This window comes from Paroedura picta, chromosome 2, assembly GCF_049243985.1.
Source record: "Paroedura picta isolate Pp20150507F chromosome 2, Ppicta_v3.0, whole genome shotgun sequence".
In the NCBI taxonomy this organism is placed as follows: Eukaryota; Metazoa; Chordata; class Lepidosauria; order Squamata; family Gekkonidae; genus Paroedura; species Paroedura picta.
This window is the reverse complement of record NC_135370.1, coordinates 59,336,030-59,360,717: the sequence shown is the minus strand read 5'-3', so window position 1 is coordinate 59,360,717 and position 24,688 is coordinate 59,336,030. Positions and strand designations below refer to the sequence as shown.

The 24,688-nt window shown below is 42.8% G+C and overlaps 1 protein-coding gene across 1 annotated transcript in view; it reads right to left on the bottom strand.

Moving 5' to 3' along the window:
- Window positions 1–24,688, bottom strand: part of ACTR3 (actin related protein 3) — a 61,855-nt gene that overhangs the window by 20,665 nt on the left and 16,502 nt on the right. Inside the window, exons 2-4 of the mRNA XM_077320275.1 lie at window positions 9,439–9,494; window positions 2,202–2,326; window positions 619–729 (exon numbers count right to left, since the gene is read on the bottom strand). Of these exons, the coding sequence (XP_077176390.1) occupies window positions 619–729; window positions 2,202–2,326; window positions 9,439–9,494 (292 nt within the window). The remainder of the gene's footprint in view (window positions 1–618; window positions 730–2,201; window positions 2,327–9,438; window positions 9,495–24,688) is intronic.

The window sequence follows — 24,688 nt, the reverse complement described above, 5'->3', positions numbered from 1 at the left end:
CAAGCTCAAAAGTTCCCTGTTCTTAGAAGGCTAGGGTATCAGAGGTCATTACTATATTTCTCTGTGTTCATATTTTCCCACGTCACTATCATTAACCAGAATTCAAACAGTTCAGTTCTGAAGTAGGGAGACATAGAGAAGTTAGGCCTCCTACTTTCAAAAGCAAAAATATCTTGAATGCCTTAAAGTCAACAGTGAACAGACTGTGCTTCAACAATTCGAGTATAAAAGTAGAAGAAACATGTAAGTATCAGTGACCAAGAATGGTATCTAAGCAACAACAGTTAATATAATTAAGACTATTTAAAATCATGCCTGCTGCATCAGTGGAGAAATGTTTAGCTAAAATGCAGTTGCCAGGATGCCAATTTCCACTTGGAGGAGAGCTTTTGCAAACGGAGAGGAAAACAGAAGACTGAGGGGCATGCACAATTCAGAAGGACCTCAGCTTTAACACATAAAAGCCACTTAAGTTAGTAACTGACTATCCTGCATGCCCAAGCAATTGTTTATTATTAGATTCTCTTGATCACTGTAAAGCTAAAAATGTATTCTTCTATAGTAAAAGGATAATTGTATCCTTTTTCCTGTTTTCTGGAGTAAATAGTTTGTACTCACCAATAGAAAATAATGGTCTTCAGGTTCTGCCCTTAAATATTTGAAGATAACTTGTTCCATAAATCTCTCCATCAAGTCCCAGTCTTCAACTATTCCATGACGGATTGGCCACTGTACAAAATGTATTATAAGCTATGTTGTGTTATAGAAACAACTGTGTATCACATATTACCAAATAAATTGCAAGACAATATTGCCATTTAACATGAAATTTATAGGAAGTAATTCTGTATAGAATAAACAGATTTATTTTCTATACAGAATTATTTCCTAAAAATTAATTTTATTTTAAAAGTTACAGTCCAAAATGTTTACCTTCCCCTATTTAATGTTTGCAGAAATTTAGTGCAAAATGCCTTTATTTTGGCATAAAACATCCTAGATACAACAAAAATGCTCTATTCCAGTTACTTTATGCCGAGCTGTATATATCAGGGTGACCAAGATAGCCTTGCTATATCAGTCCATGGATCTAACATCCTTTTTCTAACACTGATGAGCCAGTTGCCTCTGGGACACCTCTGGTAGGTTCTAAAGCAAACTCCATCACTTCTATAAAATTATATTAAAGATCTATTTATTTCTAGTAAATGGGGATATATGGATGTTACAATCAACCCCAGAGCACAATTAATACAGCAAAACAGACAATGAATTCCAAAAGAAGAATTTTTACAAAAAGTGATGACTTGCAGTAGAAGCTTATGGCAAAACAAGGTGACTGAGGCATGTCATGTTAGAATCACATTATGCCATTTTATTGGCCATGGGATATTTATTCCATTGCTTGCTTGTGGTGTTTTAATTATTAGAAAAAGTGGACAAAACCAGCTCTATGAAAGATCTCATTTCAGTTATCCTATTTATTGTAAGGGACCATGAGAAACCTGTGAAAACAGATGCAAATTGCATCTCAGACCTCAAGCTGACTGGATAAGACACTGTCTATCAGCCTAACTTTTCTCCCAGAGGCTTTCTGTAAGCCTAAAATAATATACTGAATTCCTTGCTAGCCCTGAAGGATAAATAAATAAACAAACAAACAAACAAACAAATACAAGAAAATAAATTGTAATCATTTTCTAAGAAATATATGCTATATTCATTCTATCTGAAAACTGAATGCACTAGTGTACTATTTTTGTAGTTTTCCTTATTTCTTTATTCTGTAGGACTTCCGTCAAAACAAAATCCAGGTAATATCCATTTTCAGTGAGAGTCTTCCATCAGTGACAAGTCTTATATATATTAATAGTATAATACTGGCCACAGACTCTCACTGAAAATGGATAAGGAAAACTACAAAAACAAGGAAAACTACAAAACTACAAAAATAGGACACTTTTCTTTCTTTTATGAATACATTTATTATATTGCCAGTGGATAGGTCTGTTTCTCTCTGTTTGGTTTAATTATTAGACCGTCCTTCTTATATTCTTGTATGATATTTGCACTAGTGTATTGTCTTACAGAGACCAACCCCAGAAAGGATGCTTGCTATTATAGTTTGGGACACATTTTACCTTCAAAGAAGCCATCAGTAAGCCACAGAATTTAGAGGCATTCATTTCAATTTTACATACCTTTGTTGCATATGTAGGTTTTTCTATTGCTTCATCTCCAATAAAGAAATCCAAATCATCAACACCTTTCATAACCCTTCTTTGTGCTTGATCGCCAACTTTGGCTGATTCCTTAATTGCAATACCTTTGATGAAAAAAAAATGGTTCAATTACAGAGACTCTTCAGTCTTAACATTACAGAAGTATGCTGCATGCAGTACTAAAACTGGAGGGGGTAATATTCCTATGACTTGGAAACATGTAGTATCTCTAGGATGCATTTAAAAAACAACTTTCTAATTTAATCTCACTTAAGAATTCGTAACATGGAGTTAGAGCTTTACAACATAATATTAGTACTGATGATTAAGTAGTCTGAGTGAACAAGCATGTAATTTTAACAAGCTAATTTACTTAGGTCTTCTCACTTTGCCACAGCCGTTTCAAAGGAGGACCACTTTGAGAACACGATTGGTGCCTTTTATTGCCCTTCTATGGTCACTTGGAGTGGCCACACCAGCTTCCAGGCCCACACAATGACTGCTCTAGAGATTATGGCAGTAGCGGCTGGCCTGATGGTCACTGCCATGACCTAATGGAACTAGTGCAAAGCCTGCTTTTCTGTCCAATCCATCATGGATCTGAAACTATCCTTTGTGATCAGGCCAGTGGAGTGTCCACTAGAGGAACCTGCTATAATTCCATGGCATGAGGAGTGAAGGAATAAAGCCTCTGGTATCATTTGGAAAATAATAGTTATATTTTTAACACACCCTTCCCCAGAGGCTCAGGGTGGGTTACAGCATCTAATTGAGTAACAAATATAAGATTTAAAAGTCATTAGGTCTTGGTTATTAACGCCTGTTAGATATAATCTTGGACCACTCTTTCTTTATCAGCCTTCTGAAAAAAATCAGGGAAAGGAAACCAATCTCTCTGACGAAGGAGCTCTGGGAGAAAAAATTCCTTGTTCACATGGGGCCTGATTTACTACCCAAGAGTTCCCTTGCAGGGCCAGGATAACTTTGGAAAATAGGGAGTAATAGTTGTCCACATTAAAGAAGCACATGGGTTTGTCAGCAATTATGGGCATCTCCACTGAGGAAAACTCTCCCACCTCTCTCTTGGGTCCTAACTGTAATTAGAGTCCGTCCATCCCTAAAGGGTTGCCCTAGACCTTGGCAAGGGTAGCAGTAGAGGAATACTCTTTCTGGACCGCCTTTGTGGGCCAATGAGAGTGAGGGCCTCAGGATGAAGCATGCCCCTCCTATGGGTAAGCAAGGGTGACTGGTTTGGAACACTTGGATCCTTGAGATGTGGTGGGAGAGGAGTGCTCTTGTATGCCTTGCAACTCCTCTCTCAGGGCTCTCTCTTTAAAATTCCATGATCTCAGCCAAGCAAGGACACAGGCTGTCTATGCATGCATAACCTCAGAAGGGATTATGTGGAGCACTTCACCCCCTGAAGATCCAGAGGAGTGCCTCTGATTTGGGGGCAGCCAACACAAGAGGCAGGCATGCCATCAAAGGCCCCTGGAGCCAAATTGATAGCCAAGAGAGCCTGGTGTGCCATCATAGTCCTTAGGGACCAAACTGGCAGCTAAAAGAAACAGGGAATATCCAGTAGGGGCAATCTGGTATACCACTGTAACCCCGAGGAACCGAACTGGCAGCTGAGAGAGCCATTTGCATCCTAAGCAGTTTGAGTGCCCTTTTATAGTGCATTTTAAATGCTTTTGAGTTTGAGCCACAGCAGTCTTCCTTGGCCACTCTGATTTAGACTGAGTGAGGGAGCTCCCATTGCAAGAGACCAAAGGAAGAAGGAGAGGATCTCCATCATTTTCAGAGGTAAGTTTGTCTTTTTATGTTTTAATTATAAATAAAGAGTTCAAGAAACTCTCCCTCAGTTATGAAATCAGTCTAGGTGAAAGACTAGTATAAAAAGGTTTAGCGTTTTGCTCCAAAACTATACTCCTTATTGAGGCAGGAAGCCAATTGTGCAGGGGCAACTCCCAGAGGTGAGACAGGAAGTTGGAGTGCTTAGACCAGCCTCCCTGCCCAAGTGGTGGGAATCCTACACTCCAAAATGTGTTCCTCTGCAGAGCAGGAACAAAAAGATGGCCATTATGCAACACTGGGTTTGTGGGTTCTCCGTAGTTCAGTTGCTAATTAAAAGTCTTAGAAGTCATATCTAAAAAGAACTCATCAGCATATATAGGAAATAATCTGGTACAATCTACACTTTTGGTAAGGATTTATAAAATTTCCACATATGAAAGGGTGCTCAGAAGATAACCAGTGAACAGTATTTGAGTCTATTATCAAGCTGTTATGCATTTTAAAACATGGAAAGTAAATGTGAATAATCATTTCTAGACATCAGCAACTGGCCCAACATCTTTCTACTTCTTGTAAAATTTCTGCTTTTAAAGTAAATATACATACTAATATGCATACTAACAATGGAAAACCATGATCCTCAACATGGGCTGACATGATACTCTGTATTCCTTTCCCCTCCTCACAAACTACATCACCCTAAATGTTATATTCCTAATCATACCTGGTAACATAAAACTTGTGTTTTTACTAGCTACAATGGTTCAAACTGCAGTCTGCACAATTGTGTCTAATCACAACAAATGTAACATGCCACATCATGCCAATGATTCACACAATGGACAACCAGGTATTACCAGAAGGCCTGCAGGCTAGGCATGAGGCCAAAGCAGTTTCCTACTCCCTTCTCCACCCTCTGTGAGATTCAGAGGACTACTGACTCAGAACACAGAAGTTTTGTTTAGTGATTGTGGCTAATTAAGCCACTGGTGAACCTATTCTCCATGTATAATACCCATAAAAATCTTCTAAACAAATAGCCTGCCTGACATTCTGTGAATAGTTAATTTTTAAATGACAAACATAATTTCCCCCTATCCATAATAAACTTATGTGGAGGAGAATAAATAAACTGTATTCTGTAACCAGACTCTGCAATCGTGGGCACCCAGCAGTCTGTGGTGGTCTCCTTCCACAGGCTGAGGACTTTTTCCCTGGTGCCATTCTCTCATGTTGTTTATTGGTCAGAAACCTTTCATTGTTGGAACATAGAAAAGTAGGAAAAGGGATATCCCCCTCTTGAATTTTTATTGTTGTCATCTGGTTGGAGGTCCTGTATGTACGAAATGTCTAAAAAGGCTTTGTACTTCTTATCTCTGAACGTCAATGTGGATGGCAGCACTCTTTTCCTTTATCTACACTAAAACTTTGTCTAATGCTGACTTCCAGACAGCAGACACCTGAGAAACATTTCTGAAGACAACATGGATTTGGAGAGTGTCCACTTTCCAGTTCTTTAGCTAAAATTTTAGTCTTATGATGTTTGCCTGTGCTCTTGCAGCAAACTGAATAAACTCCAGTGACATATCTGATGCAAACTGAGCTGCTCTCTTGAATTTTAGCAAGGTCCTCTTCATAGTCAGTGGCTTTAGATCCTGCAAGAGGTTGTCCTCCCAAACAAATAATGGCTCAGGAAAAATTAGACAAAACAGCTGGTGTTCTAATACATGATGCAGCTTCGTAACAATTCTTTGCATAGTCTCATTATGTCTGTCAATGGGGTTATTGACGACATTCTCTCCATCTTCCAAAGTGCAAGGTGACTACTGGTACATCTGTAAAGAGGGACTTTTCAGATGTCCCATCATATTCTATGGAAGAGTGTAGTTTTGTTATTTTTTGCCACAGTTAAGGGGCATACTACCACATGCCACTGACCATTCTGTGCACACAGCCAACCTCTTAGGTGATCTCTTAAAACCCTTAGAGTCCAGGTTTGCAGAAACTGAAGATGCAGGCTTCCCTGCTGTTTCCAAGGTAAAATTCTAAGTTGATGTGACTTTCTTGAGCAGTCTTATGTGCTCTTGCTGGAAAAGTCTGGAAGAATTGCCTATTCCTATCAAACACTTCCCCAGACCATTCTCCTTACTCTCCATCCAATGTGACAGCCACCGAAGTCACTATTGAATGAGCGTCCTCCCTCTCTGATTCAGAATTATTCCTTCTAGTGGTCTTCATCTACTTGGTAGATACCTCTACTTCTCTTGGCTCCTTTGACAGCTCCCCCATCACAATACTCTGGGATATGTTTGCATCTGCCATTCCTTACCCACAGATGAGGAAGAGGAGATTTCAGGAGTGGTAAGGCAGCCGACATGCTATTTGAAGCTCTGACCATGAGGCTGGGTGTTCGATCCCAGCAGCCGGCTCAAGGTTGACTCAGCCTTCCATCCTTCCGAGCTTGCTGGGGGTTAAAACAGTAATGACTGGGGAAGGGAATGCCAAACCACCCTGTATTGAGTCTGCCAAGAAAACGCTAGATGGCGTCACCCCAAGGGTCAGACATGACTCGGTGCTTGCACAGGGGATACCTTTACCTTTACTGCTTCTAGCCTGCAGCTCAGTCCTGCTGTCTATGGACTCTAGGAGGTCTACTTCTAAGTCCCTCCCCATCTCTGGTGGGTAGCATTCAGACCTCAGACTAATTTTGTGGAGGCAGAGCAAAAAGAGCAGAAAAGGCTTGTGTGTCCACCACGTTGTGGGCTCCTAATGCCACAGATAGGCCTGCTGTGGCTCCTGGGACTTTAAGAAAGGAAGAAATCCCAGCCTGATAAAACCCCATCCTGGGATGCTGTGCCAAAACCAGGCTTCCTTTTCTTCCCACCATCTAAGCTTCCTTTTCTTCCCAATATTCCTGCAGCCTCCAGCTTCACATAGGAATGGCCTCCTGCGATTTTGGGCTGTCTGAGGCACTGTGTATCCATGGCAGCCCCTTTTTTTCTGAGCTCAGCCAAGCCTGGTGCTACAGGGTCGCATGCCACTGCTCTTGCTGGAGGGAATGTAGAGCTAATGCAGGATCTGGAACCTTGGCCCGTGATGGTCTCCTTGGGGTCAGGACTGATTTCCTTAAGTTCTGCCTCAGCCTCCACTCTGTCCATTGCCTTGGACAGGGCTTACTTGTCCCGCTGCTTCCCTTTCTTTTTCAAAAATCCAGAGCCCTGGATCTTCCTCCATCCATTTCCAACCAACTAAGATAGGCTTCCACAAGCAAGTAGAAGAGCTGTGCTTTGAACATCCTTCTGGAGAGGCAGGGCTATCCAAACTAGAAGGACAACCTCCTCTCTGTCCTGGAAAGTAATTTAAAAAATGCATAGCCCTGCCTGGAGTGCGGGAGGCGTGACCTAATCAGTTTTGGAGGACTTCCCCCACTGAAGGATAAACACTAGTTGCTTATCAAAGGTTGACTGCAGTTAAGTCGCATGTTAGGTTATCGTTTATTGAAAGAGTTTGCACTCACTGTAATTATTCATATATCTGGCCTCAAGGAGAGAAGACTAATAAAATGCTTTAATTTCATAAAGCAATATTACAATCCCCTGAACAGCAATTTCCTTCACACTGAAGCAAACAAAGCAAACAACAACAACAACAACAACAACAACAACTCAAAAACTAATGGCAGTTATACGAGGGCTCAATTTTGAAGAGACTTTTAAAAGCCTTCCCAAAAATAGATATAGATTCTATGGGACACATTAAAAGTCTCCATGAAAGAAGTCTTACTATCTTATTTATTCATTTGCCATCAAGTTGTAGCCATCTTATGGCAAGCCCATATGGTTTTCAAAGTAAGAAACATTTAGAGGTGGCTTGCCATTGCCTGTCTCTGCATAGTGCAGCCTTTCTCAATTTCTATACTATTGAGAAACCCCTGAAACATTCTTCAGGCTTCAAGAAACACCAGAACTGGTGCGCTCGTGCACAATATGGTTAGAAAGCATAGCTGTGTACATGCCCACTCTAAGCACCTCCCCTTCCCATCCCTCCAGGTCCCTCATTGGACATTCTGGGAGGGGGTAGGTCAATCAACCTGACTTTATATAGTCATATCATCTGGTAAATGTTTAACAATTAAAAAAATATTTTAAATGAATTAACTGCCACCATTCAGGAAATGCTTCAAAGATGGCCAAGGAATCCCAGGGTTTCATGAAACCCTGGCATAGTGACTCTGAACTTCCTTGGAGGTGTCCCATCCAAATACTTACCAGAACTGACCCTACTTAGTTTCTGAGATCTGGCAAGATCAGGTTAGCCTGGGATATCCAGCTCGGGAGAAGTCTTGCAATTGTAAGCTGCATTTCAGTCAGAGGAAACGGACCGCAGAGCATGAAGAGCCTGCCACTGTTTTAATACCGTATTTGCCGGTGTATAAGACGACTGGGCGTATAAGGCGACCCCCCAACATTTCCATTCAAAATATAGAGTTTGTTACATTACATTACAGTACTATGGGCCACTATGGGCAGCTATGTCTATCCCAACTGAAGTGCATCCGGCGTATAGGACGACCCCCCCACTTGGAGGCATGTTTTTCAGGGGGGAAAAGTAGTCTTATACACCAGCAAATATTGTAATTATTCTGCAAACCAGCAATGGGCCACAAGAAGCTATCCAATGACAGAAGCATCAAAATCCTGAAGTAAGTCAGGGTTTGTTCTCCAAAGGCACATGCTATTTAATTAGATTGTTTTAACTAATCACCTAGGACCAACACACTGGAAAGGTTAAAAGAATAGATTTCCTAGACCAACTTGAGTTATCCAGTCTAATCTGGATTTCTCGCATATGAAACAGGCTTCAATGAAAAGTAAAATAACATAGCAAACAGAAAGTTAAATCCACTAAGTCTTCAGAATTATTTGAAAACGAGATAAAAGCTTTGTCAAGCATTACCAAATAAGACAAGAAGTCACTTAACAAAATTTAATTATGGTAATCTACCCCCATTATTAATCTCAAACACATTAAATTATAATTTTAAAAGGTTTTAAAATACTTGGATAGCAACAGAAATCCATTTACAGATAAATGTTATTTTAAAGTGGCAATGAACACCTCAATGTCCCTGACAAGTAATTTGCTATATAAGACTGAATACAGAACCCACATTATTAAAATGTGTTTCTCAAAATCCAAACTGCTCCTTCTTAATTAATAAACCTTACCTGAACTTCTGAATATACATATTTTTCATTTTTCCCCATGTACAGTTCACACATTAAAAGTATCATATACTTCCTGGTTTCATCATACTCATACATGAATTCTTACAACAATGGCCTACATTAGATGATGCAGAATGCTAAGATATATTCTTAACTACAGTTTACTTAGTGCAAAAAGAAAATAAACTTACATGAGGGAATGATGAATTGTGGTTCTGTATTACCAGCATATCCCAGTTTGGTATACCTGTAAAAGAACAATATTAGCAGGTTACAGAACAGTGATGTGGTAGAACAGCAGTAAAAAATGCCACATAGAAATAAATATTGCTTCAGAGCAGTATGTAAAAAGCAACATTAATCTTAGTATTTAAGTCTTAGCCCAACTTCAGAATGTGCATTATTTAAAAAAAATACTTATAAAGCAGTTACAGTGAACCTGTATCTGTATCATTTAGCACATAGCTCAGTGCAATAATAATGTTCTAACCTAACAAAACAACTACAGTGGTGGGAAAAGAGAAATACATGAATGCTCTGTAAACTTTTACTGCACCAGGGCTGAACAGATTCCACTTAGAACCAACACATGGAAAAGGTTAAAAAGCAACAGATTTCCAAAGGATTGTTCATTTAAAACCAGCTTGCTTGTTCAGCTAGAAGTTTAAAAATGAAACACATTTTACTTTTCTGTCACCATCTCACTATGGGTTTTGTGTTCCTAATACCTTAAATAAATGTTCTTTTCTCTGAAGCACTGTATTACTATTTAACAACTTTAAAACCAAGGATTTCAAGGTTGTAATCTGCTTTTAGACTACAATGTTGTCCTATTTAAGAGGACTACACATCATTGCTGAGAGACTCTTAAAGAATTGTTGTGTTCACATGGCACATGATTCCTTATCCTAGAACCCTTACTTTAGTAGAACGAAATTCTGAAAGCAACCTAAATTAATTCTAATCCAAGTTTATTGTATTTGGATTAAAGTCAATATAGGTACAGTAAATCAGGCTTAAATTCTAAGGCACAGTGGCTATGTGTTCAAGCCTAAATAGCCAATATAGTACAGCAAGCCAATATTTAGAATCTATTTTACTAACTATGTGCACATTTAACTTATTTGTGAATATATATTCAGTTCCAATTACTCTATGAATGTCATTCTTTATGATTCTCTTCTGTGTATTAAATCTGTTTTGTCACTAAATACCCCACCCACCCTTTGCTTTTTTGCTCTTGCTTCTCCATGGAATGCTCTCTTTTTCTCACATCCATTACGTTCCCTTCTCAAAAGCATTTTAAATAAGTCCCCTCATATTTTCACAAATCCAACTGCCTCTCACCATCTGGCTATCAATGAAATATACTTTGTGCCTGAATATCTGCATCTTTTATCCCCTTTTTTCCATCTTAGGTTGTCTTCACATAGACTGCAAACCACAACCAAGAATCCATTTGAGTTTCTGTACAGCACCTACTGCTGTATTTTTATTGTCAACCTGGACATTTTATTGCTGTTTATTGTCTACCTGCATTTGACAGCAGCAGTGCAAAGACTTTTTTTTACATGTTAAGGTCATAAACAGTACTCGGCTCTCTCTGGACTATCAAAAGAATGGCAAAAGGATGCTATCAAATCTTAATCACAGTAGTGGTACTCAAGCCTATAGAAATTAATTGGGGTATGCTTAACTCTGCACAGGATAATGCTGGTAACTATTTCATACCAACTAATGACCATGTTAATGCTACAAAGAACTTACTTTAGGAATAGCTCAGTGATGTTAATGAGACATTTGAGGAGTGAACAGTGAGGCCACTCTTTATTACTAGCATATCTTGTCATTGGCATTACTGTGGTATTACAAAGAAGCACTATATTTACTATAGATCTGGAAGCCAATGTATTAATAGTGCTGGTCTGAATTCTGCACTATAGTGCTGCATTTATAATTATATGGCACTAAAAATGTTTAGCAGTACAAGAGCTCTGAGGCAATGACAAATGGGCAGGGATGACTTTTAGTGACACAGAATTAGTGGTAAAGAACACACTTCAAGTCTGAGAGGCATACATATAGCTACCGAATCATACCTGTTTAAACTTGCTTTCTTCACCCACCAAGGCTAATGAGGGGAACAAATTATATGGAGGCATATGTCCAATTAAAAATTCCCTCAAAATTGAGTCAACATGACCTACTGGAATAGACCTACATATAATACTTTAATTGAATAAAGATTGCAATCTACTGCAAATATTGTTCAAGGTATTAGCCTGCTTTATTGCATTGTCTTCTACTCCTGTAATTCCACTTAGTACATCACTAAGATTATACCTTAGGCAGTTTGCTGTTCACAATATTTTCTTTTTCTATAATCCTAGTCCTATTACACTGTTCATTAGATGCCTTATCCTGCATGAGTACATTGTTTTTATTCTCTTATCTACCTTCGGTTTCAGTGAAAGGCAGACCATAAATAAATACAACTTAATTAATAATAACTTAAATAATTCAGAACAAATATATTATGGGATGTAAAGAGACAAGTAATTATGGATTTTATAAAATGCATATTATGCCATCAAATGTTTGATGTATTTCATAAAAGCTGCATACTTACCTCCAATGCCGAAACTTATGAAACTTATACACACTAGCAAACACCCCTTTGCCTTTCTTCTTGGCATCCCAAGACCAGTAACATTCAGTGCTAACACCCAATGTCCTTGCCAGCCAGTTTTCTCCTGGAATGTAATTCCCATCTGCTCCTATTCTCTGTAAGGTACCACATCCATACTGACAAGGCACACACGGGTCCATAATAATTATGAGTATAAAAGCAACTAGGTGCGTGAGCGTGCAAGGCTTGTTATATGCAAGTTGCAGAACAACATACAGTTCACCTCATTGGCTTTCCAGATTAGGCTTCAAGTCCTACTTACCACCTTTAACACAAATACATACTTATGATATCATCCTTCTGCCACCAGAAGGCAGATACCAAGATTCTCCAGAGTCATAATATCTGTGTTTTCGGACTAAAGAAAGGAGGTTTATTCCCTTTTTCCTATTTCTAGGGAGGTTCAGAAATGCAGTTGGGAACAGAAGGCTGCCTTCAAGACTAGTCCAATGCCAGCTTCAAATAGGTAATACACATCAGCTATTACAATATCTGGAAATGCCAGTTACATAAATTTAAGCTAGCAACATCTTGCTTATACCTACACAGAATAAAAAAATCTGGAAGAGGCCTGTTGTAGGTTCAGTTCTGCCTGCCCCTAAGAGCGTCTAACAGCAGTTAGAATGAAGAGGGAAGTTGGGAGTTGGCACCAGGGGAGTTGAGAGGAATAAGGAAATATCTGAGTGAAGCTGGCGTGAAGATCTGCTTAAAGATAGCTGACTAAAACGAGTAAATCTGTAACATAAGATCCAAGATACCAAAATAGGGAAATTCTCCAAAGTTCCAGAAATATTGTCACCTCTATCTTACTTTCTTTAATGTTTTCTTCAATCCATAAATAAAAGAATCTTATAACCCTGTGAGCTTTGTATCTCCAGGAAAGAAACAAACACTCACACTAGTTAATATGCTGGAAATGTGTGTATATATGTATGTGTGTATGTGTGTGAGTGAAAGAGAGAGAGAAAAAGAAAGGATGGGGCAGTGTTTGAGTCCCCAACCTCAATAATTCAGTGAAGTGTTTGAATGAGGGGCAGTTATTCAAGGGGGAAGGCCAGCTACCCTGTATGTGGATGTCTCTGTGACTGAGAGGACCTGATATGTGAAATGGTCATTACTCTCTCTATATTTTAGGAGATAAGAAGGATGTGAATGTGACCTATTTGTAATCCTTAACTTGAGAAACAGCAAGCTATAGAGGGTGATTGTGTGAGTGGAAAAGGGGCATCACAAAGCTTAAAGACCATCCAGTCCAACCCCCCACACATGCAGGGTGACAAATCCTATATTTCACTACTAACTATGCATCTATTGACACACCATCAGACTGAACGTGTCTTCTTTCCTGCTGCATCACAATGGGTGCTCATATTCAATTAGCAGTCTACCAAAATCCCAAGACCCCATTCACACACACTACTGCTCTGAAGAGTATCCCTCATCATGCATTCATGCTTAACAGTTTTACAACCCAGGTACATTTATCTTGGTTAATCACATTTTGTTTCATATGCCAATTTTTTCTAATATATCCAAGTCTGATGGTTGCATTTTATCTCTATCTTCTGATCTATTCACTAATCCACCAAATTTGATTTATCTGCAAATTTAATCAGTCCTTTCACACCCTCATCTACATCATTGATACAAATATTTAGCATTAAAAAAACAGATAATCATTGGTAGTGCACAAAACAAAACCTGTAGACTATACAAACCAAGTGTTTGGTATATTTCTCATATAAATACAGATTTAAGAACTTGTACCTTTTTTGTGAAAATTTAACAAACTCAAAGAAAATTATCTTCACTTCCTTTAAGGCAGGGGTAGTCAGCCTGTGGTCCAGATGTCCATGGACAACAATTCCCATGAGCCCCTGCCAGTGTTTGCTGACATGGACTCATGGGAATTGTAATCCATGAACATCTGGAGGACCATTAGTTGACTACCTCTACTTTAAGGCACCAAAATGCAGGAGTATATTCACTTTAAGAAAGTTTTAACCTACTTACAAACCTAAGTGGTAAGTTAGAGAGAAGTTTCTCTTATGTATTCACACCTATCCAAGGTTTCTACAAAACTCTTAAGCAACTATGAGGAACTATAAACTCTCAAAACACAATTATGGTTCTAACTAGACTTTAATATCCAAAGTTACTGTTTCAGTAACTACACTTTTTCAGCTCCAAATCAGAATCTGCAACTATTATCTGAAGATTATTTATTAACCATAGCCTTTACTATGATTTCATGAGATGTACCACTTGTTCCCCAGCATCACTGGGACCAGAGATACCTCAGCACAGCAACATGGTCAATAAACAACAAGTCAATAAACAACAAGTCCTCAACCCTGCGGGATTACTTCGTAAGGCATGAGGCTGACCTGGCTTGCGTGACGGAAAGCTGGGTGCGTGAAGGCGAGACCGTCGCCTTGAAAGATCTGGCACCGCCTGGGTTTTCCGTCCTGCATCAACCCCGGCTCCATGGGAGGGGAGGGGGGGTGGCAATTCTGGTCAGAGACACCTTCTCCTTCAGGGCTCTCCCTGCGCCAACGATTCCGGGGATTGAGTGTGTCGGTCTTGGGTGGGAATCGGTCGAGAACGTGGCGATCTGGTTGGTGTACCGAGCACCCACTGCTCCGCCCGATTCCCTGCCAGGCCTGCTGGAGGCGGTGGCTGCCTGGACATTGCAGTACCCAAAACTTTTAGTTTTGGGGGACTTCAACGTTCATGCGGATGCGCCGTCTTCAGGACTTGGCCTGGATCTAGTGTCAGCCATGGAGACACTAGGGTTCTCGCAGATTGTTGCTGGTCCCACCCATCAGGCTGGTCACACCCTCGATTTGATCTTTGGTGCAGGTGTAGCGGTAGATCTGGTGGCGAATAACATCGTTCCATGGTCAGACCACCATGCCCTGAAGGCTCGACTGAGGATACCACCCCCTCTCCGTTTGGGTGACGGACGTATTCTAGTCCGCCCGCGGAGACTCATGGAATCTGAGAGATTCCTGAATGCCCTGCGGGACCCGATGCCCTCCGGCACCTCGTTGACGGCCTTGGTGGAGGACTGGCAGTCCCGCCTTACGGCCGCCATTGACGAGATTGCTCCTAGGCGCCCTCTCCGCCTTCGCCTCAAACAGGCTCCATGGTATTCCCAGGAGCTTCGGGAGAGGAAGAAGGAAGTGAGACGGCTTGAGCGAGTGTGGAGGAAGACTCGTGACGAAGCTACAAGGACATCTCATCGCACGCTTATGAAGGCGTATGAGAATGCGGTGAAAGCGGCGAAACGAGACTTCTACGCCGCAGAAATCGCGTCCGCAAGCTCTCGCCCAGCACAATTATTTAAGGTAATTAGATCACTTACCGCCCTGGAAGAAGGGCGACAAACGATAAGGGAATTGGAATTGAGCTGTGTGGCATTATCAAGCTATTTTGCGGACAAAGTCCTGTCGCTCCGCCGTGACCTACCTGCCACGATTGATACAGTTAGTGAACTGGAAGCTCCGTGGCCGTCAAGGGGGTTAGTGTTTGATGGCTTCAGGCGGCTCTCTGTAACCGAAGTGGACAAGTTACTGGGTTCAGTGAGGGCAACCACTTGCCCCTTGGATCCCTGTCCGTCCTGGTTGCTCAAATCGGGCGACCAGCGGATAGGAGGCCCCTTGAGGGAGATTGTCAACCTCTCCTTAACATCTGGAGAGTTTCCCAAGGGGCTTAAGGAAGCAGTGGTACGCCCCTTACTGAAAAAGCCATCATTGGACCCGCGGAACCCCGCCAGTTACCGCCCAGTTTCGCATTTGGCGTTTCTGGGTAAGGTGATAGAGCGGGCCGCAGCGGACCAACTCCTAGGTTTCTTGGATGAAACTTCGGCCCTCGACCCATACCAGTCTGGCTTCCGCCCTGGCCACGGGGTGGAGACCGTGCTGGTCGCCCTCATGGATGATATCCGGCGCCAGCTGGATCGGGGCGGCTCCGCCATTCTCGTGCTTCTAGACCTGTCAGCCGCATTTGATGTGGTCGACCACGAGTTATTGGTACACCGCCTCGCCGGAGCTGGAATAAGGGGGACTGCGCTTCAATGGCTGGTCTCCTTCCTCCAGAACCGGACGCAGAGGGTTGCGATGGGGGAGAGTTTGTCGAGCCCTTGTGAGCTCCCTTGTGGGGTTCCGCAGGGGGCGATACTCTCTCCCACACTTTTTAACATCTATATGCGCCCTCTAGCCCAGCTGGTCCGGGGCTATGGGCTGGGTTGCCACCAATATGCGGATGACACCCAGCTCTACTTCCTAATGGACGGCCGGCCGGACTCCACCCCGGATACATTTGCCAGCTGTTTGGAAGCGGTAGCTGGATGGCTCAGGCAGAGTCGCCTGAAACTCAACCCCTCCAAGACGGAGGTCCTGTGGCTGGGCAGAAGAGGGCAGGACCAGGAAGCGCGCCTCCCATGCCTGAACGGGGTGCAATTAACACCTGCACCAGTTGCCAGGAATTTGGGAGTGACATTTGATGCCTCCCTCTCTATGGAGGCTCAGGTCACCAATGTAGCTCGGACAGCATTTTTCCATCTTCGCCAAGCCCGGCTACTAGCGCCCTACCTGTCCTCGGAACACCTGGCCACAGTGATCCATGCAACGGTCACTTCCAGATTAGACTTCTGTAACTCGCTCTACGCGGGCCTTCCCTTGTCTTTGACTCGGAAGTTACAGCTGGTCCAAAATGCGGCTGCCAGGGTCCTCACTAGAACACCTTTGAGGGCCCACATTCAGCCGGTGCTTCGTCATCTGCACTGGTTACCAGTCTGTTTCCGAATCAGATTCAAGGTATTGGTATTGACCTTTAAGGCTATACGCGGTCTGGGTCCCATCTACCTGCGGGACCGCTTGGTTGCTTATGCCCCCCGCAGGGCACTCCGCTCTGCAGGTATGAATTTACTGGTTGTCCCGGGCCCACGGGATGTGCGCCTGGCCTCGACCCGGGCCAGGGCCTTTTCAGTCCTGGCCCCAACCTGGTGGAACGAGCTCCCAGAAGAGCTAAGGGCCCTGCAGGATCTACCAGCTTTCCGCAGGGCCTGTAAGACGGAGCTCTTCCGCCAGGCATATGGTTGAGGCCAGGGCAGCTCTCCCACTAACCCATCAGAGGATCCCCTCCAATATTGAGATCTCTAACACCGAGATCATGGTTAGATCTATTGTATTGGTGCCACCCTCTTCTGAACATTATTCTCTCCACCAGGCTGAACTAAGATCAGAATTGTGACCACCGCCGCTATATGTTATGTTATATGTAACTTTTAATTGGGGTTTTTATGGGGATTTTATTGTATTTTAACTATTTATGTTGTAAACCGCCCTGAGACCTATTGGGAGAAGGGCGGTCTAGAAATTAAATAATAATAATAATAATAATAATAATAATAATAATAATAATAATAATAATAATAATGGCAAATTATGATTTTATTGATTCCTCAATGGATCTGGACCAGGTCCCTGAACTTTGACTGAAATACAAAAGTAAAAATAATTTTACAGCTTGCCAGCAGTATCAAATGGACATGAGATTTTATGATAGCACACCAACATATCTACTAATGCATCCTTAAGGAAAAGATCAGCTCAGCTCTACTTCTTTCTTTCCCTTTGCTGTCAGACAAGAGATACACTCTAGAGTAGCAGCTAGTGCTACAGCTGTTGCTAGGCAATAAGGACTAGGGAAGGGAAAGGTTGGTACACATTTTATAACAGAGATATGCCACTATTAAGGGTGCAAGGAGGAATGGAAGAGCTGGAAGAAAAAACTGTGGAGAGAAGGTATAAGGGAGGGGGAGTTTAAATTTGGGACAGCTGCAGAAGAATGACAGTCGGCATGTGGCTAGCGATTCAGAAGTATTTTTGAGGAAGAGAAGTAGTTCCCAGTTACTAGAAGGGTGATGAATGGGAACATTTGTCTGCAGTGGATAAGTAATATTGGATAGGAAGTAAAGAAGAAGAGTTGGTTCTTATATGCCGCTTTTCTTTAATATGCTGAATGAGTCTCAAAGCAGCTTACAGTCGCCTTCCCTTTCCTCTCCCCACAACAGACACCTTGTGAGGTGGGTGAGGCTGAAATAGCCCTGATATCACTGCTCGGTCAGAACAGCTTTATCAGTACCGTGGAAAGCCCAAGGTCACCCAGCTGGCTGCATGTGGGACAGTGCAAAATCGAACCCGGCTCACCAGATTAGAAATCCGTACTCCTAATCTCTACACCAAACTGGCTCTCTACACCAAACTGAGCTTGTTTGTAAAACTCACGAGGCAGACAGTTGTAAGTAAAGAAATATGCTTGAATACGAAGTCTATATGGAAGCAGAGAAGTGAACATGGTGTGTTACATTACATCACCTCACTTATGGTGTTCCTATGAATTAATGCCCACCCAAAACTGCTAAAATTAGCAGCTTTGCTCAGATCTTGCACTGAGGGCTATGGCTTCCTTTATAGAGTCATTGGAACTTCCTCTTTCTCTTTTTTAGAGCTGTCTTATAGAAAGACTCTTGCCTTTTCATAATGTGACCAAAGTACCATAGCCTCAGTTTAGTCATTTTGGCTTCTAAGGAAAGTTCTGGCTTGATTTGATCTAGAACAAATTAAAATATATATAAAATATATATAAATTAAAATATATAAGAACGGGCCTTGAAAGGGTCCCCGCCCCTGGCCAGGCAGCTTAAGGTGGCCTTGGGCGGCCGCTCGCAGCCAAATCAAGTGGGGCGGGTGGGGGTTGGGCAGCTCGTTATCAATCAGCTAGTCAGCTCCTTGGCAGTCCATAATGAGCAATCGACAGGTGGGAGGCACTCGTCAGCAGGCCCAGCCTTGCAGGCCAAGAGGCCCTCGACCACGATCCTTTGCCCAGGACCTTTCCTCTTACCTCCTGCTGACTCCAGGCATTGAGGTGTCTGAGAGCAAAGAGGCTAGAGTCCAGGGACGGAGGGTGGGAGCTGCAGGGGCAGGGCCAATTAGAGCAAAGCTGGCTGTACCCTGATTGGTCCTATTCAAACTTGGACAGCCAGACACGTCCCACCTCCTAGGCTGTTTCATAAATAAATAAACAATGGATAAGGATTACCCACCACTCCCAGTTACTCACTGGCTTGAGACAGTGTACAGTACTTAAAAAGCCCAAAGTAAAAATTTATAAAAATAGATTTTTGGTGGTCTACAGCGGGGGTCGTCAACCCCTGGTTTGTGGCCCGGTACCGGGCCACGAAAGCCTCGGTACCGGGCCGCTAGTAGCTGCGACTGCCTCTCCCCCTCCCACAGTGAGAAGCTCACCAGGACGTGAGTGAAGTGGCCGCCAAAGCGACCGCTTCACACGTGGCCCAGCTAGCTTCTCACTGTGAGGGGGGGGGGGGAAGAGGCAGGCGCGTGCGTGTTTGCATGCAGCTGCCGCGCGTGCGCAGCACCCGGGCCGCTGGCTCTCCCCCACCCCCCGGAGGTGGTCCTCAACTACAAAAAGGTTGGGGAACGCTGGTCTACATTATCCATAAAACTCTCCTCCAATACCACATTTCAAAAGAATAAACTTTCTTCATGTCAGCTTTCTTCAATATCCAACCTTAACAACAATACTAATGAGGAATACTATGATATGAAAAATCTTGATCTTGGTCACCAGTGACACTTCCTCACACTTAAGAATCTTTTTTAGGTCTTTCATGGCTGCCCTTCTCAATCTTAGCATTTTTCTGATTTCTTGGTTGCAGTCTCCCTTTTGGTTGAGGATGGAGCCAAGCAAAATAAAATATTTAATAATTTTAATTTCTTTATCAGTGAATGCTGCCAAAGATTCTTTCAACTTATCCTAAAAGACAAATGGTCTGGAAACCAAAGGGGAAATTAAATTGATTGCAGTTGAAAGAGGATGGAAAAGAATGGTCATTGAAAAGAATGAACACAAGGCCTTCAACTGAACAGAAAAACACACACAGAAGAATGATATGGGGATCAGGAGAGGCAACGAATACAAAAAGAGGGAAACAGTTTCTAGAGTGGCAAACAAGCAGAATGGAGAACAATCAGTCTCCGGGTTGAAAAGGATTATGCAGGCCTAACTATTTCTCCCTCAGGAGCAAAAAGAACAGCAGACTACAGGATGCAGGAGAGATCCATACGCACCATCTGAATAAATAAATACAAGTATAAATACAACAGCCAATTGTTTCCATTTTCATGATAGCACTATAGTGATCTATCTATAACATTAATAAGCCCCAATATGGTGCCTATCGGTAGGCTTCCCAGACTCTATCTGCTTTGTTGACAAAACATCTCTTCCCCAAAGCAAGAGCCCATCTTGGTTTATCTACATCACACTGAAGAGGAAGTACTTGCAAAGAACCTATGAGGTACGCATGGACCGCCCATTCAGAAACAGTTTATTTCATTGTCATCTTGTGACAGCCCCCAACTTCCCTTATAGCCATTTTGTGATTGCCTTCATAGTGGCCATTTTGTGACAACACCCACTTCTCATCTCAACATGCCAAAAGTGCCCAAGGGCTCAACAAGTTGGGGAACTCCTTCCCTTAGGACATTCGCACTACATATTTTGGAGTCACGTCATTGGCTTACCTGGAACAGTAGAGTTGGGTCTCTGGGCTTGTTAGAATTATACCACCATCCTGAGATTATTGATATTTGGTATTTTACTGTATGTTTAATGTTTTAAGGGGAGTTTTATGGGTATTTTGTATTCTGATTTTATACTGTAAGCCACGAGCCGACATTGTGGAAAGCAGCAGGGTATAAATGAATGAATGATTGTACTATCATTGTACTTTCAATCCCATTCCAAACTCAAATGATTAAAAGCAACAGACTAAGTTTGTTTCCCTGTCTTATGATAAAATACAGACAAGACTGTATTCACGCCTTCATTTCCCATGACTGGGATCTCTGAGAAAAGGGAACACTAATAGTGTATCAGTGTAACCAATATGGCAATATGGTTAGAGTGCTGAAATAAGACTGGAAATCCTCACTCAACCATGAAGCTCACTGAGTGATCCCATGCCAGTCACTTTCAGTGTAACCTACCTAACAAGGTTGTTGTGAGGATCAACTCTAGGAAAGAAGAACTCTGTATGCAATTCAAGTTCCTTGAAGAAGGGCAGGGTAAAATTTTAACAGGTAGGACTGATGGGAATGATCCTTTGTCGCACTAGTTCATACATCATTCCAAATGCAATTTATATTCCTAATGTATGGAAATTTCATGTTACAGCAACAGGATGGAAGATTTGAATACAATTTTTAAAAACCTCAATGGAACAATTAGTTTCCCTCTGTTTCTAAAGTAATTCATAACATTAGCTATGTGTAGTATGAGGAACAAGTTTCATATGCATACTAAGAAATGAAAAAATTAGGCCAGAATTCTACCTATAGCTGGGTGGAGATGCCACTGGACTCCTGAGAAAATATGCAGAGTATTCGGGGTGTTTGTGTGACAACAGCTGATTTAATAAAGGAGTGGAGATCAGGCAGTAATCTAGCACACTGAAAGTACAAATGCTCACATGGAAAAAAAGAAAGAATTAGAAGACCATTCAAAATCAACACACAGCTTAATAGTTTATGCAGAAAGTGATCCATTGCGCACAACTGGAAAACTGGAAGGAAAATGCTAAGATATGGTTCCAGTTAAAAGTCTACGATCAAGTTGTACAACTCAGCAATTCTAAAAATATTCATAACTACTTTAAGAAAAGTGCCAGAGACTGAGTCATGAAAATAAATAATATTATTGGCAGATGCTCTGGCCACATAGCAATGGATATTATCAGTTCTTAGTACTAGCATGTCAGATTTTGAATGAAAATTCAACTCTAAGAAGTGCATTCACGTAACATGCAGCAGCATGACATCAGTTCACAGTAAACAAAAAAGAAACTGAATAAATATAATATGGAAAGTCAAACTTGGAAAACAAAAAAAATGTAACTCGTACATACAAGACATCTGATCAATTAACAAGGCCCACCATACCCATGATTTTTACTTATAATTTAGTTTTACAACAATTGTACAATTCACATACAGCAAGAAATGCATCATCTGCGAATTGAACAAAAGGCATGCCTCAACTTCAGTCAGCTTGCAGTAGCAGTTTTCTTTATGTAAAGTGATCTCACTATTTCACTGATTCTATATTTCCCACACAGTGATTTCATAAAAGCATTATACAGTGTTAAAGCATCAAACATTATACAGAGAATTATACAGAGGGGGCATTCTGTCAAACATGTTCAAAAATAAAATGTATTTCAAAAAAAAATATTTATAATACCACAGGAAGCAGCATTTTCTCCCAATGTAATGTAAGAGGACTCTTGCTAGGAAAAGAATTGACCTATATACTACATTTCGGGATGTGGCTGTTGGGTTTATGTAATGTTAAAATTAACCTACTCTTTATTCAGTAGGGAACTAACCCATTAAACAGATAATCAGATAGCAGCTATTTTCTAACAGGAACCTGATTAAAAATGGTGAAGAGACCAGGTATTATATGAGTTTTCCCAACATATGCCATCAAATGAAAAAGTATTGTAATCAGAGGTCACACATCTGTGGTTTCACTATTGTTGGAATACTATGTTTTCATAAAATTAATAGTGATGTGCTTTTCAGCCCACAATATTGAAGCTTGAGTAGCACCTTAAAAAAACTTTTAAAAGAACCATGATGCCCCTCCTGCAGCGGTGCCTCTATCACACTTACCCTTCCTATCTCACTGCCATACTTACAAAGAGCAACAGTTCCTCCTCTGGACTGTCTGCTTGACTTGTCTAGCAGTGACATATCTCTGCAATTCTCATTATGTTTGCATCTTTAAGGGGTTGCTAAGCAAGCCTCAAAATGGCATCCAAGATCTAATGATGGAATCTTTCAAGCTCTCATTTTCTCTCCCTGTAAGGTAAGGATGTAAAACTTTTTAGAAATTCCTTCACCCTTCCCCCCTCCATTTTCAGATTTGGCCAACCTAGGGATCTGTGCCATTTTTGCAAGGGGGGGGGGCTATCTGGATATGCCCTTATGGACAATTTTAAGTGAAGAATTAGTTTTTGTCTTTTTTTCCCTTTGTAGCACTATCTGCCAATTTATTTATTTATGTATTTATTACATTTTTATACTGCCGGGCTCCCAGACCAGCCGGCTCATGGCGGTTCACAATAAAAGGATAAAAAATAAGACGGCAAGATCACCATCTTTAAACGCCCCGCGGCGCAGGGCACCGCAGACTAAATAAAACAGTAAGGGCTGGTGGGGAGAAGTTAGGGCGGGCTCTGTCCGGGATAAAAACTTGGAGGAGCAAATCAGGAGCCGTGAAGCTGCTCCTGACTCGCTCCTCCAAGTAGCACTCCAGGGCCAAGTGTCCAATTGGGAGGCGCGCTTTGTGCGCCTCCCTACTGGACACTTGGCTCGTCTCGAGGACAGCCCGCCGCAAACTCCACACTCCGCTCGACCCACCATCCTTGCCGGATGGCTGCCGGGCAGGAGCATTGCCCCATGGCCCAGGACTTCGGGGAAAAACCTTCCCTTCTGCCCACCAAATGCCCTACCCCTCCTACGGGCCTCCACCCACCACCCCAGCCCTTCCCACCACCACCCCAAATGTCTGTCCCCGCCCGCCACAACGCCCGCCCTTCCCACACCGCTCGACTACCCACATCCCCAGCCCCCCACGGCCGCGCCCTTCCCACCCCCACTTCCCACTCCTCGCCACCTTTCTCTGCTTCCCCGCTGCTGCCGATGGCCGTAACCTTCTGCCGCCGGCTCCCCGCTTGCTACGCCCTTCGCCGCCCACAAAACATCTCGCTCACCCAAGATGGCGATGCGGACTCAGGGCGCGCCGCCGATCCAATCCGTGGTTCGCGCCACGCCACCGCTGTGCCGCCACTCCCGCAGCCCACAACATGGCTGCCCGCCTCCGCCCCGCCCACACAACGACCTCCAGTAACCTCCGGCCAACTGAGGAGCCGCCGCCGCCCGAAGGTAGGCCGCTTCCCCGCCATGCGGCCCCGGATGACACCTTCCGCGCTCCACGGGGGGGGGAGAACACCTTCTGCGCCCCCACAGAAGGCGCCGCCACCCTTGCTGGGCCGCCCCACACCGTCCAGGCCTACCCCTCAACAGTATGCCGCCGGACGCTGCTGCAATCTAGCGCCCATTTTATGACAAGTAAAATGGGCTTTAGATCTAGTCTTGCCAATATTACAATATAATGCAATAACACCCCTTAAAAGACATAGATGGCAGGCATAACAGTCCCTAATAGACCCATATTGCTCCTTTACCTATTCGCGGTAGTGTCAACAGCTGTAAACTGGGGCGATGGATGGCCCCAGGGGATCCAGATGCCACAAGGGTGGGGGAAAACCTGATCCTATAGCCCAGTGTGCAGCGCAGCCTGAACCAAAAGCCTGGTGGTAGAGCTCCATCTTGCAAGTCCTGTGGAACCCAGAGAGATCCATCAGGACCCTCAGCTCTACCGGGAGCAAATTCCACCAGGTAGGAGCCAGGACTGTAAAAGCCTTGGCCCTGGTTGAGGCCAGACATACTTCCTGGAGGCCCAGGATCCTCAACAAATTCATACCCGGAGAGTGTAATGCCCTGCTAGGTGCATAAGGAGACAAGCGGTCTCGCAGATAGGCAGGACCCAGGCCACATATAGTCTGAAAGGTCAAGACCAATACCTTGAAATTGATT